This window comes from Amblyomma maculatum, chromosome 6, assembly GCF_055883805.1.
Source record: "Amblyomma maculatum isolate TAMU_Amacu chromosome 6, ASM5588380v1, whole genome shotgun sequence".
Taxonomy (NCBI): domain Eukaryota; kingdom Metazoa; phylum Arthropoda; class Arachnida; order Ixodida; family Ixodidae; genus Amblyomma; species Amblyomma maculatum.
The window spans coordinates 124,345,058-124,360,099 of NC_139349.1; the positions used below are offsets into that span (position 1 = coordinate 124,345,058).

General features: G+C 47.1%; 1 protein-coding gene across 1 annotated transcript in view; it reads left to right on the top strand.

The window, feature by feature from the left end:
* Positions 1-8,018: 8,018 nt before the first annotated feature.
* LOC146186706 (uncharacterized) overlaps positions 8,019-15,042 on the top strand; it is an 83,287-nt gene continuing 76,263 nt past the window's right edge. The window contains exon 1 of the mRNA XM_084605722.1: positions 8,019-8,246. Within this exon, the coding sequence (XP_084461848.1) occupies positions 8,130-8,246 (117 nt within the window). The 5' untranslated portion in view covers positions 8,019-8,129. The remainder of the gene's footprint in view (positions 8,247-15,042) is intronic.

Genomic DNA, 15,042 nt, shown 5'->3' on the forward strand with positions numbered 1-15,042 from the left:
ACTTTAAACAGGTGACGCCAAGCCCAATGTTTCCTCGGTCCAATGAGCTAGCCGGAAAAGGAAGTGCAAGTAGCAAAACGCAATTTCAAGTAAACCACAGATGCAAGGGAAACTTTTTGGCTTAATTTGTTGAAATCCAGATCAAGCCCACTGCAAAATGGGCGGTCGCCCGGTGAGCTGGTGCAAGGAGGGCGCCTGCGCACCACTGTGGCTGACTTTAGACGCTAGGTTGACACATAAGTAAAGAAGTATAGGCAGACGAGTCACGCCGCCTGATGTTAACCCCTCTTTGAAACGAAGACATCGCGAGCTTCAAGGTAGCATCATGGAATTGCAAGGCAAAAGTAAATGCATCGGTAGATCCCCGCTCATACTATGTACAAACCGAGAATGCAAAGACCTAGCGGTGTAACCAACAACATTTATTTGTAACAAAGATACAGTCTGACGCTGCAGCCTCGGATAGCGAGGAATCGACGATGACAGCAATTCAGCCCCTGGAGAGTCATCGATCCTTCCACCTACACTGGGAGGTACAGATTTACCGAGCATAGTGACCTGCCCTGCGCCACAGCGGTAAACGCGGGCGAGAAAGCCTCCCGACCGTTCTCTTTACGACGAGGATCGCACATATCACCCATCGACGTTGAAGTTGTCGCAAATACATTGACAGAGGAAATGTATCGTATCGAAAAACGCTTGCTCAAGACGCTGGTCTGCCTTTTTCCTGGCTTGAAAATTATATGCCCTCATAGGTGACCCCCTTTGCCCCTGTTGCGCTTTAAATACCCTCTTGCAGTAAGGAACGGCGTTCATTGTTCCCTTGCCACTGTGTTGCGTCACTTCGGTCCACTATACGAGACGAAACATCCACCACTATGCCGACCCGCAAATCACACATGCTGCCTTGCTGTTGACATACGACCGTCTCCACCAGCGGTACTACTTGCCGGGGATGTACAACTTTGTTCACCGTTATATTCGCTCCTCCATTGCTTGTCAGCAGCGGAAGTAGCCTCCCCGCCCCACCCCCGGCCTGTTTCGTACGTTTCTTCTCACCACGCTAATTGAGATAAGGTGCTTTCGTACGTCACCTCAATGCTTTCAACCAATGTTCTCTATAACTATGCGCACTATATTGGCATTGAAATCATTTTAAAGGCATTTGTAATACCATCGGTTTTTCGGTCATGATGTACTACCGCGGAGGTAATTTTAGGTGAACACGGAGATCTAGCGCAAATCTTCAAAAAAATGTACAGTGTGTCAGAGCTTCGAAACCGGCAAAGCGGAGGAGCGAGAACACTATTTTACTGATCATTAAACCCTATTTGCATGTAAACACTTCCGGAAACAATGTGATGAACGAGTGCTCGGCTGGTTCATACATAGAGCAAGAAGGAGCACAAGAGCTTATGAGACATTTATGCTTTTTTTTTTCACACGGGTCCATCGTTTCGTAGCCTCCAATCTTTTCCTCGTTTTATTTACTTCTTTCTCCTAATTATACTGGGCCGTGGGCCGACCTACGCTTACTGTTTTATAGTTCTTCTTCGAACCTCCGACTAAGCCCACAGTCAACAGTTTCGCAGTAACCATATTGTTCGATTGAGGTCAAGAACAACTGTAAAGTTTGTTATGCACGGCAGGCCACATTATTTATTTCACATTTAGTGGTACGTTGATCTATAGTGTGTCATGTGAGGATGAGAGTGGCAACGACCATGATTTATTAAGACTTACATCCAAACCCCTCGAAAAAAGAAGAAACCGTCTTCGTTTCCTATCCAGGTGCGCAAGGACGTCCAGGCAAAAAAGCGCTTGCTTGCACGATTTTGTGCACATGCGCGTTTTTTATTGGCTCCCAGTGTCCGGACTTTCTAATATTTCGAAAATTATACTAGGATCAGTGCAGCCCCAGCTCACCCATAGCGCTTCTCATAGTGGCTTAGTGGATACCAACGATACACACAGCGGCAAAAAGCTCATCCCAGCAGTCGCCTACCATCGTACCAGTAAAACCGATGAGTTCAGTCCCTGCTCCAGTCAATCCCTATGACCCCAAGCATCCCGAGGAAAACGCAGCTCGTAAAACGTGCTGGTTATTGAATTGGGGGGAGGGTATATATATATATATATATATATATATATATATATATATTGTTACGATGAAATAAGAAGGGGTGTTTATTTACAGTGCTGATGTATCGGAACAAGATGAAGCCTACTAGCGCCCCGGAACCAACGCTTCTTTCTCCTATTCTGCCACACCATCACCATCCTTCATCGTCGTCATTAGCGTGACATTTCCCCCCTACTCAGACGAAGCCCTCTGGGCGTGTTCGTGAGTCGTGCGAGGCTGACACGGCTTCAAGCGGGCAACATGACACAGTTCGGTTTTGGCAGACCGGCGACCCGATGCTGTCAGGCGGGCTATTCCATAAGTTAAATCACTAATGCGTTTGATAACCACATATGGGCCGTCATAATGGGCCAAGAGTTTTTGATGTAGGCCACGGCGCCGAATTGGACGCCATAGCCAGACTAAATCACCTACAGAGTACGTGACCCGCCGGTGACTGGCATCGTATCGCACTTTAGACAGTTCTTGTGAAGCACCAGACCGTAATCGGGCAATTCTCCGAGCTTCTTCGGCGAGACAGAGGGTCTTCACGGCTTGTGAAGGGCAGGATAGTGTCCAGAGAGTAGCGTGGTGGTCTGGCAGAGCAGAAAAAATGGACTGTACCCAGTCGTCTCTTGCGTGGCGGTATTAAACGCATACGTGATGAAGGGCAGTATGGTGTCCCAGTTCTTATGCCCTGCGTCCACATACATGGCTAGCATGTTGATAAGCGTTCTGTTGACGCCCTCAGTCAAGCCATTTGTCTGGGGATGGTATGGCGTCGAGTGTCGGAAAGTTACGAAGCATAAACGCATGAGCTCTTCAACAACATCAGCAGTGAATTGTCGGCCCGCGGTCAGTGATGACAATTCGTGGCGGGCCGTGTCGTAAGATGACTGAGTGCAGCAAGAAAAGCGACACCTGATGCGCCGTAGCAGATGGAAGAGCGGCGGTTTCACAGTAACGTGTGAGATAGTCCACGCAGATTACAATCCAGCGATTTCCATCCACGGACTTCGGAAACGGACCTACGAGGTCAATGCCTATTTGATCAAACGGTGCTGTCGGGGTCTTCACAGGGTGCAGCAAGCCAGACGGAGTTGCAGTTGGACGTTTGTGGCGTTGACATTGCTTGCAACTGGCAACGTATTGTTCAACCGTCGAGCGCATTCTGGGCCAGTAAAATCTTTCTTGAGCACGGTGGAGTGTTCGAACCTATCCCAAAAGCCCAGAAGTTGGATCATCATGCATAACACGCAATACGTCCGTGCACAACGTCTTGGGAACTACGAGTAGGTATCGCTGGCCGACAGGCGAATAACTGTTTTTCCATAGGAGGCCATCATGCACACAAAAACGGCTTGTAGGTACGCTGGCTTGGGCAAAGAGAGGCTGCAGACTGGTATCATTTTGCTGTTCCGTCTTGAAAACATTCGTGTCGGGGAACGCTGGCTCGAGGGTCGATATATAATTGTCGAAATCGTCGCTTTCAGGTCCAGTCGTGGCCATTGGCATCCTAGAAAGACAATCTGCGTCTGCATGACGCCTCCCGCTTTTGTACACCACGGCAAAGTCATATTCCTGTAACCGGAGGGCCCAGCGTGCGAGGCGACCACATGGGTCTCGAAGGTTCCGCAACCAACAGAGTGAATGATGGTCAGTTACGATAGTAAACGAACGTCCGTACAAATATGAACGGAAACGCTGCACAGCGAAAACTACGGCTAGGCATTCCTGTTCGTTGACGGTGTAGTTTCGCTCCGGTTTGCTCAGGGTACGACTTGCGTACGCGATAACATGCTCTCGTTCATCGTGCCGTTGGACAAGGATTGCACCAAGACCGATTCCACTAGCGTCCGTGTGTAGTTCTATCATTGCAGTAGGATCGAAGTGACGTAGGATGGGTTTCGATATTAACAGAAACTTCAGTTGACGGAATGACGCGTCGCAGTCTGGTGTCCAGTTAAAAGAAGAGTTTTTGTGGAGAAGGCACGTCAATGGGTAAGCAACGTCAGCAAAGCGATGTATGAAGCGTCTAAAATACGAGCACAATCCTAGAAAACTGCGCAACTCCTTCACTGTCTGCGGGGGTTTAAAAGACTCAACAGCGGCAGTTTTCTGGGGATCCGGCATTACACCATCACCATTGACAAGGTGTCCTAGCACCAGCGCTTGGCGCTCCCCAAAGGGGCACTTTTTGGAGTTCAGAATTAGGGCGGCGTTGTGCAGACAATTCAAGACACGTACTAGACGGTCTTTGTGTTCTTGGAAGGATTTCCCAAATATGACGACATCGTCCAGATAGCAAAGACAAATGTCCCGTTTTAAGCCGCGCAAAACTGTGTACATAAAGCGTTCAAATGTGGCTGGCGCATTACACAGCCCGAATGGCATAACATTAAACTCATAAAGGCCATCTGGCGTTACGAAGGCTGTTTTTTTTTCTTATCCGCAGGGTCCATTGGAATTTGCCAGTAGCCAGATCTGAGATCAAGACAAGAAAAATAGGACGCACCAGAGAGGCAGTAGAGGGCATCGTCTATGCGAGGAAGAGGATAGACGTCCTTTTTCGTAACAGAATTTAGACGCCGATAATCGACGCAGAATCGCCACGAACCGGCTTTCTTGCGTACAAGAATAACAGGGGCAGCCCAGGGGCTAGATGACTCCTGTATCACCTTCTTCCGCAGCATGTCCTCCACTTGCTCATGAATGACTTTGCGCTCAGATGGGGACACGCGATATGGCTTTTGACGAATGGGACGAGCCGAACCAGTGTCGATGCTATGATGGGTCCGATGTGCAGGGCGAGAGGTTGGTCCATCTGTTTCAGAAAAGTCAAACATAGGCGAAAAAGGTAAAAGAATATCCACAAGAGTACGGCGTTGAGGTGAGCTGAGATCGGCGCTGATCATGCAGATCATGCGGTGATGGAGAACGACGGGCACGGAAGGCGGGTGGAGGAGTAACACTTCGCTCAGATGCTGGGGAATGGTCGCGGAGATTCCCGTTCTGGATGTTGCCGAAGTACCCACGGGGAGTGGATTGCTGGAAAACGGGGCTGTATTGCCGATTGTTGGGCACTGCTGGAGGCCCCGGGCGGTTATAGCGTGGCGGGAACCTACTGCGGCAGTACCTGGCGATGTGACCTTCGACGCCGCAGCAGTAGCATATCGGTGGCGAATGTATAAAATGGTGTTGTGGATACGAGTCAGGCACAGCAGGGCGCATCGTAGGTCTGGCTGAATGCTCACACTGCACAGGAATCCTTGTAGATCGAATAGAAGATCTAGGTGCACTTGAGGTGACGTCATACCTTGGGGCTTCAAGCATAGACGCAGTCGGGTTGGCAAAATGCATTGGCGGGTAGTCAATAGAAGCTGCAATTTCAGGAGCTTGAGAGAAATGCTGTACTTGAATCGCTTGTGTTGGTGAAGCCGGCCGTCTAGAGGCCCTCTGGACAGAAACCTCAGCAGATTCATGCAGGGGAAGCGTGTTGATCCGTAGAAGTTCTTCGCGCACGATTTGCCGGATAATTGACGGAAGATCTAGTTGGGCATGGTCATCAAGACTGGCCACGGTAGGCACGTTGGCCAGCCGCCCAAATTTCGGCGCAATACGACGTGTTTTAAAAGCTTGAAACGCGCGGATGTGTCTAATGACATCGGAGACAGTGTCAAGGCTGTCTTTGGCGATTAAGAAGTTGTACACGTCCGCCGCGATACCCTTCAAAATGTGACCGACTCTGTCTTCCTCAGGCATGTTGGAATTGTCACATTTGCACAACTTGAGGATCTCTTCTGTGTAAGTTGTACAAGTTTCATCGGGCAATTGAGCTCTTTGTGCAAGGGTCTGCTCAGCCCGCTTTTTGCTGGGCACAGAGTCGCCAAAACGGAGTTTTAGCTCGGTGGCGAACCGTTCCCAAGTCGTTAAGTTATCCTCGTTATTCTCAAATCAGGTCAGAGCCGTGTGAGTGAGAAAGAAAATGACGTTTGTTAGCATGGTAAGGGGGTCCCACCGGTTGTACCGACTAACTCGTTGATAATCTAGTAGCCACTTCTCAACGTCCTCACCTTCTTCTCCGGCAAAAGTTCGTGGTTCCCGGTAAGGCTGGGACGGAATTGGGGTGGATTGGGCAGGCATGCTGCCAGCCTGGCTTGCAGCGTCGCGGCTTGCATGGTTTGTGTCGGTGTGGTCCATAATGGTCGTGAGCGGTGGCAGTCCAGCGATGCGGCGACTACGTCGAAGCTCCAGTTGGCCTTGAAGCGCTGTAGGTAGGGATCGAGGGGATCGTACGGAGCACCTTCCACCAAGTTGTTACGATGAAATAGGAAGGGGTGTTTATTTACAGTGCTGATGTATCGGAACAAGATGAAGCCTACTAGCGCCCCGAAACCAACGCTTCTTTCTCCTCTTCTGTCACACCATCACCATCCTTCATCGTCGTCATTAGCGTGACAATATATATATACATGTGAGAAAAAGACCGACTCGTCTGACTAAACAATATATACAGCGATGTCTACTATTCATTAAGAGGAACATTTTTGCACACGATATCTTGACAGGAGGATTACAGGATTCTTTGTCCTGAAAAGTCGTTGAAAGTAATAATGTTTCTTTTAATGAGGCGTACAGTTTGTATGTGTGTGTGTGTGTGTGTGTGTGTGTGTGTGTGTGTGTGTGTGTGTGTGTGTGTGTGTGTGTGTGTGTGTGTGTGTGTGTGTGTGTCTGTGTGTGTGTGATAAAGATAAATATAATTTTCCTACTGCCATCTTGTGTATACATAACGTTGATAGTGCATCTTGCGCATGTACGGTGATTTGTTTAATATATTGAAACTTTTGCTGCATCATTGCACTATCTTTAAGAATATACACTTTGAAAAGGTGTTAAATATTTCTCTAAAGAATAGTATTTTTCAGCCGACTTCTATTCAGCCTCCAGACGAAAAGAACTCAAAAGCCATCTACAAATGTAACGAAAAGGTCTTATCGTTGCCTTGGAGCGAAGTTATAGTTACACGTCAAGGCGAAAAAGTGTGCTTTGTATTTACTTCGAAGTTCATTTTGCTTTATGCATTATGTTAGTTCTCCTCCTATCTCGTTTTATAAAGGCAATACTGTTAATAAATCCTGACTGCACAGAGGTTACTATAGTTCACACATTTGCACTAAACATCAATATGAATTTTTAATGCTTCAGGTGAAAGAAACATATAAACTGCATATTATAATAACATTACCCTTTAAGAAAACAAGGACGCTATGTAGGCTTCTGTGCTGCAATTAACGTAGTAATACCATGATACTTTTAGTTTTTTCGCCCAGAACAGTTTTACTCACCTGCAGTTTGCAAAAGCAGCACATTTTTTTGTTTTTATTTGAAGACGACTCGTACTCTTCTTTCCGTGTCAAGGCACTAATCAAGAGGTCTGACTAGCAAAATCGCCAGACCTTCTATATCCGCTTGTAGTGCCTTCACACTAATAAAAACATCGAAGCTGATCGGATTAGGTCTCACAGGTTTTTGTAGGAAGCAAGTATAGAACGTCGAAGGTGGGTTTTTTTTTTTTTCGCAAGCCGAATTCAAAGGTTTTTCGAACTGTGCATTCCACGTCGTCGTCTCCACGACCTCCCATCTGTACCCAAAGCTTTAGCAGGTCGTAGTGACGTGTATTGGTTAAACCGCTGCCATGTTTTGTCATTTTTACATATATAGAGAGTGCAAATACCACATAGACAGCAATGCCCTAAGGAAGGAATTCGACCTATGGAAATGAGACTCATACTGAGAGCATTTCATTTCTTTTCTTAAATATACGCGTGGAAAATATTGAGAGAAGCATGAACTTGTGCGCTAAAAGGAGCTTTGTTGAAACATAATTTATAATCTGCATGCTGCCTGCTGTGAATGCCTTTTATGCTGAGGGTTGGCTATTTAGCGGCGCCTTCAGAGAAACACCTCTCAGATACCCATCCCGTTAATTTTCTAAAAAGTAACAAGAATGGTTGGATTCGCCGTGCTAATATTGTGTGCGCAGTTTATCAACGTGTTTTCAAACGAAAATGCCGGCACTTGTGAATCACCTACTTCATCTGAAGGAAGCACAGATGGGTACACAGTAAGTGGAGATCCGTATCCCTGAAAATATTGTAATTAATTTAAGAGAAGTGGTTGCACGATATTTTTAATGTTGTAGTATATTCAATATTGTGCAATTAAGCAATTAACGCTAAACGTCTGTGGAAGTCTACAATAATGTATGAAATTTCTGATTAAACGGTACCAAGTCGTAATTTGTGAAAGCATATTCGATCGACAAAGACCTGCTCTCAAGCGAAAGAATTTGTTCACCCGCTTCACGTGAGTGCTTTGTAATAAATTAACGTGAAACGAAACAATGCAACTGTGAAATATTTATTATTCTTACTTTTTTATTTGCGAATAAGAAATATTTGTCGAGGGTAGCAGCTAGATCCCAGATTAGCAAAATATATATGGTGCATTTGGCATTTTTGTCGGCTAATGGGAACCATGTATCTTGCTGTAGGTAACCTAACTTGTTATGCTGGAAATAAAGGAACGCTACCCAATAAATATTGGCTGTATTTAGGTGCGTCAGAGAGAAATTCGCTGTACCCTTGCGTATTTGATGTCTCCTCGAAAGGGTGCAGCCCACAAATCAAATAGCCATCATATGTTTTGTTTAGGCGCTTGTCACTGACTGAGAATTCATCATTTATCTCCTTCGTTACAGCACATAAAATGTGCTCGAGGAATGAATACGAGTAACTAGGCTTCACTTTCCTTATGCCGTATTTTATTTTTCTGATATATAAAAGGTAGTAATAGCATCAGAACACTTTAGTGACTTTCTCCAGCATACTATTGCTCCCCTTCATTAACACTCTTTTTTGGCCGAGTTGGCTCTTTATGACTAAATGAAAAAGATTGAAAACAGCGTTAGAAACAGCGCACCACACACAACCACAAACGTTAGACGAGCGACGAGACACAAGCGTACAGTGCCAACTGATTTTTATTCAAGAAACGCATCACTAATACAGAAGAATTAGTGGAGACAGGAAAAGAGCCATCGATCGCCAAGATAACAAGATAGATATAACGCACGCGCAATTATTCGACGCTAAAAAAATACAAAAATCAATAACAAGACATTCAAAAGGTGAAAAATTTTTGCAGCACCTAAAATGCTAACTTCAGCATTGAAGATCGATAAAGAAGGCTTACTGACACATCCGACGCCATCTTTCCTGATATGGAAAGCTTATAGGCTGAAACGTGCCGTTTTATCAGCGCGCTTGTCGAGAATATTTGCCTTACCTAATCGGGCCACGCAATCACTGCAACTATTAAGGTGCGCAACCAAATCGATGGAGAGATGGCCCCTTTCCTGTCTCCACCAACTCTTATGGATATACGGTGATGCGTTTCTTCAATAAAAATCAGTTGAGAGTCAGCGCTTGTGTCTCGTCTGTAGTCTATCTATTGTGGTTGTGTGTGCTAGAACTGTTTCAAATTTTTTCCTATAGTCAAATAACACTCTTGAATATGATTTCTAAATTAAAAGCGGAGGAGAAGGACAACGACGTTGGACGCAACTCTCGTGCAGAGGCGCCGCTGTTGACGAGCTGATTTCTGCCTTCTCCATCAGAATAGCGCTCCATCAGTGAACCTCGTCCGTACCACACTGGTGGCAGGCTCGGGGTACGCCCACCCGTACGACGCATCATGAGCCACTGGAGCCTCACCGGACCTGTCGCCTCGCTGGTCTTCCTCCCGTTCCGGTGGGAATTCAGCAGACCACTGAGGCGTCCCGGATATTAACATCGAACCCTTCGTCCCTGTACGACATGGTGATATGGTGCCGAAAGTCACGAACGCGTCACTGCCGTTTAGGGCGCCCCGTTCCTCTTCCGGTCAATCAAGGCAAGATTTTGACGAGTGGCTCCCCGTTATGAATGTGTGAGCCGCTATAACCGCCGGTATTCGGCGGCTAAGCTGGCGAATAAGGTACCCTTCCCTATGCAGCCGCCTTCATGTGGTATGAGAAGCACAGAGACTCGCACACTACATGGGAGTGGTTTGTAGAGGACAATAAGAAGTGTTGTGTATTTACCAGAGGAAAAAAATTGTGTGCAGCAGACACTTGCAGAAAATGAAGCTTGCACCACTTACGCTAAGGCAATACTGAAGCTAGCAAGATCGTAAGCAACCCGATGACAGAATATGACAAGGTTGGTCATCCGCTCAATGGCATTGCAGAAAACGTCTATCACTTCCTCATTGCTATGTATAACTTGAGTTCAGTCTCCGATGTTATTCGACACTGTCGAACATTCGATGACCTCAAGATTCGCCGCATAACATTGAAGTTTGGACACTGGTAAATGTAGCCACCGCGACTAGTGTCATAGAAAGTTGATCTGAAGGCCAGCGCACCATCTGTGAAATTGTTTCGGGTGAGATATACTACGACGTGAGCAGTGTGCCTAGCCCTCTGGCTTTGCGAATGGGACATATGCTCTCCCTGCCCATGCGCCTGCGTGCCCACCGACTTCCAGGTATGCTTCAGTCAAAGCCAGCGTTTTCGCTTGTCAAGACGACCTTAACAGCTTGTCGTCAAGATGCGACCATTTTTAGAAACAGTTCACTTGCCATGAGAGCAGCGACAGTCGATTTTACTCCACCCGCACATCGCGCCGAGCGCAGGACAGTTTCATCTTGCCGAAATTACCATCAAACTATTCGTCGCGTCCTGACATGCAGAGACCCACCAACGTGCTCTTTTTTGATCGGCCAATTCCCGTTTTCGACATTGCGTAAATTAGAAGTTCTCCATTATTTGGCTTCTTTCGGGATACTGCTAAAAAAAGATGAAATATGGAGGTGCTGCATCGATTACCATCTCCTCAACTTTATTTACTAAAAAATGTTTATCCTCTCCCAAGCATCGACTATATCCTAGAGTGCCTTTTCTCCGAGTCCTGTTTCTGTTCTGATGCTTTGATCCGGGTATCGCTACATTCTTATGGACCCTATGGACAAGACGAAAGCAGTGTTGTAGAAGACCTTGCACAGGGCGATACGTCGTCAACAGTCAATAGAACGTTCTGCGATCAGTCGTGAGACGTGTCAGCACACGTACGAGCGTCGAAGCGAGCTTCGTTGTCGTTTTCTTTCCTGCCCGTCACGCGCGTTGAACATTCTTGTCGTCGTTCTCTTCAGCAATAGGCGCTGAACATATCAGAGCCCAATGCCTGTTTTACAGCAGCATATATTACCCCGGACGGCCTGCTACTGCGCCGGTCACGTTTGAAATATTTATGGATATGATAGTCCGTGGCCTCATATGAGAAACCTTTAGACGACATTGTTATTTTGGTCCGACCTTTATCGAACGTAACAAGCACTTCGCTATTCTTCTAGACTCCTGGCAAAGGGCCAGACTTGTCCTCAATTTTAAATATTTTCATTTTGGCGAAGGTCAAGCGCTGGTACTCCTACATATCGTCGACCGCAAAGGTGTTCGGCCGGATCCATAGAAGACTGAGGCAGTTCTTTTAATCCAACGACCAGAGACCCTGAAGCTCCGAAGATTGTAAGGACTGCGTTCTTGCTTTCGATGGTTCACATCACGATTTGCCGACATGTCCTTTTCGACATGTCGGAATAACGTTTTCGACTAGACCTCAAAGTGTAACTCAACTGGTCACCGGCTTAAGTTCCTACTTACCTCACCATTCAATCCTCTAGCCCATCAACTCCTCCGCTGTGGCTAAGTTCACACTGATGCGAGTGAGATTGGTGTCGGCGAGGATATAAAATGATTTTGGCACGGTAGCTATAGATTCCATTTCACACTTGTGACGGACAGTTGTCCGCCATGTTTACTCCTCTACCTTCGTGGCCCTTCTGGTCGGCGGCACACTAGGCCTTCGTCAGCAGGAATAAGATGTCATTGTTTCACTATGACCGCAAATACAATAATGAAGAGTATTTTTTCACTACTTCCCCTTACATGGCAGAATGTTACTCGATCAAACATCCTCTCCGTCATGCCTGAATTTTCCGGCTCTACCCTCGACACTACGCATTGCGCGAGCGGCCGACAGAGCCTTGAGTAGTACCTGTTGGGCTAGTTGGTTAATAATTCGATACACATAAAGAACTGCGCTATAGAGACAAGGACGAAGAGGAGGCAAGACGTACACAAACGCAGACTAACAGCTTTGTTTCGTGAAGAAATACAAGGCCTCTATAAATGATCTCCGCTACAATCTAATCGTCAAAACAACCAGTACGTGAAGAAGTGGCGTGCAAGATATCAACACGAAAGAAAATCTTCCACTGCAAAGACGATAGTCCTAACCTGGAGCGGCCCACTGAGTAAACAAGAATCCATAAAGTTATTACCTCATGAATAAACAGAGCCAACCATCAAAAAGGAGAATGTTATTAGGCATGATTAGAGAAGAGTAAAATTGGCCAAACCGCAAAAAGCAACCAAGGTAAAACAAAACACCTTCTCTAGGCTGTCCCAAGAAAAATACTGAAAAAAGGCATCAGGTCAGAACAGCCCAAAACCTCGCTGCTCACGAAAGCCTCAGCAGAAACAATAAATAAATACGGTGAAAAAAAAGGCACCAAGTCAGAATAAAACAAAAAAATCAACGCGAGCAAAGTAAAAAAAAACAGCAAACAGGATACAAAGCAAAATTGACAAGAACGCGAAGCTGGGAGATTCTAACTTGTTTGACCCGATCAAAAGCCAAACTTACACGAGAGCGGACACAAAAGTCAAGGAACCGTCTTCAAACACACCAATGACGCATTCAAAGAGAGATCAAAAGGAACGGAAGGCATATTGTCAATGAAGGCCTACCCAGAACCTACACATGACATTCCAATAACGAGAATTATTTATCCGAATATGAAGGCTTCTTAACGATAAAGGTTGTGATTTTGATTAGAAAGATTTCAAAGACACAGAGCACCCATTTGTTGTTTAACCTTGCCTGAAAGAACATGTTCTGAAATTACTGTACACAGTATAAAGCGGACAGATAGCCGAGAAAGAGGAAGAAGGAGTGCTTTTTCGGACCTGCCGACTCCAAGTTAAGCCATCACCGCTCCAGTTCTGCTCGCTAACTAGTGCCCGCTACCAGTGCTTGGATCCCCGCTTAACACTTGGTGGAGGTCGCGGAATTTATCTTCTTTTTCCTCGTTCTGGGGCTCCGCAGCCGCCAAATTCTGACCTTAATGACAGACTCCAGCACCAACACCACCGGCTTCGCTCCCTCGGCCCCTTCTATTCCATGCACCGGGGTGCTTCGACAGCGGGAACCACCGGACTTCAGCGGTACCGACGATCAGGACGTGGAGGACTGGCTTTCTTCGTATGAACGAGTAAGCACCCACAATGGGATGACATCCTGAAACTAACCAAGTGATCTTCTACTTGACACAAGCAGCAAAGTTGTGGTTCACAATTCTCGAGGCTGACATTTCAACTTGGGCCTCGTTAAGATCTCGATTTGTGGATGTCTTCGGTCACCCTGCGGTTCGCAAGCTTCGCACCGAACACCGTTTGCGCGAGCGGGTGCAGCAGTCAGGCGAAACCTTCACTAGCTCCATCGAAGATGTTTTAGATGTGTGACACCATGTAAATGCATTGATGAGTGAAGCCGGGAAGATTCGCCACATCATGATGGGCATCAATGAAGGTGTATTCAACATTCTCATGGCAAAAGAGCCCCACACTGTAAGTGATGTCACGATGTGTCAAAGTTACGACGACCTTCATCGCCAACGCATCGTCTTTCGATAACCTGAAGCCGCAATCTCGTCTACGACTGATTCCACTGCCAGCTCCACACTTATTCAAGAAATCAGACTTCGTACGCCATGAAGTTGCACGGCAATTACTGCTAATTCCAAACGTTCCGCATTCCAGCTCACACCTTGCTCCGACCATACGCCAGGTTATTCAGGAACAAGTTGCCGAAGCACTTCCATCCCCTCGACAACCAACTCTTCATGCCGCTTCACTCACAGCTCTGCTCATTCATGCCGTCGCTGTCCCGACGCCCGGACCTACTTCACTAACTTATGCTGAGGTTGCTGCAAGACCACTCCCTCCTACGCCTTTTCCATCGTACGGTTCGCCTCAGCAGGTATTTTTCACTCAGCGCCGTGCGCCACCTATTCTACGCCCTTGGCGCACATCTGACAACCAGCCCATTTGCTTTGCTTGTGGTCTCCCTGACCATGTTTCACGCCTGTGCCGCCGTCGCCCGGCCCCGTACGCCTTCGATCAGAGCCCGATCACCTACGCACAGCCGCCGTCCCGACCCCGTGCTCCACCTCATCCGTCGTTTCACTTTGACCACTTCTCGCACGACCACCGCTCAACTTCTCCGCTCCGCCGCTCGCCGTCACCGATGCGTCGTCGCTCTACCTCGCCAATGCCGGAAAACCACTAGACGCAGTTCCGCAGGCAATAACTGCACTTTCGGATGCTACTGATGTCCCGCCTTCATCTGCTACGCTTGTGCCTATAAACTGGGAATCTCTTCAAGACTGTACAGTGCTCTTCACCCCATCTTCCCTTTTCGTCTCACGACGCTGTCTGTCTTCCCCTCCCCATATGCCGTCCTTAGTGTACGAAGCGGCCGCACCTAACTAGCCATTAGTGACGATTCGTTCTATCCAATCACGTTGCAACGTGGCGAGTGCGTTGGGCATGCCGAGCCTGTTCGATCAGAAAATTTTGTGACCTCCCCGCCGCTTCTCTAAACCTGTACCTACACAATCTCCGTCAGCGTCAGTGCCCTTAGCCCACCTCGTTCCTCATCTCCTTCATCGCCTCTGGCTGCCTTCGACAAAGCCATCGA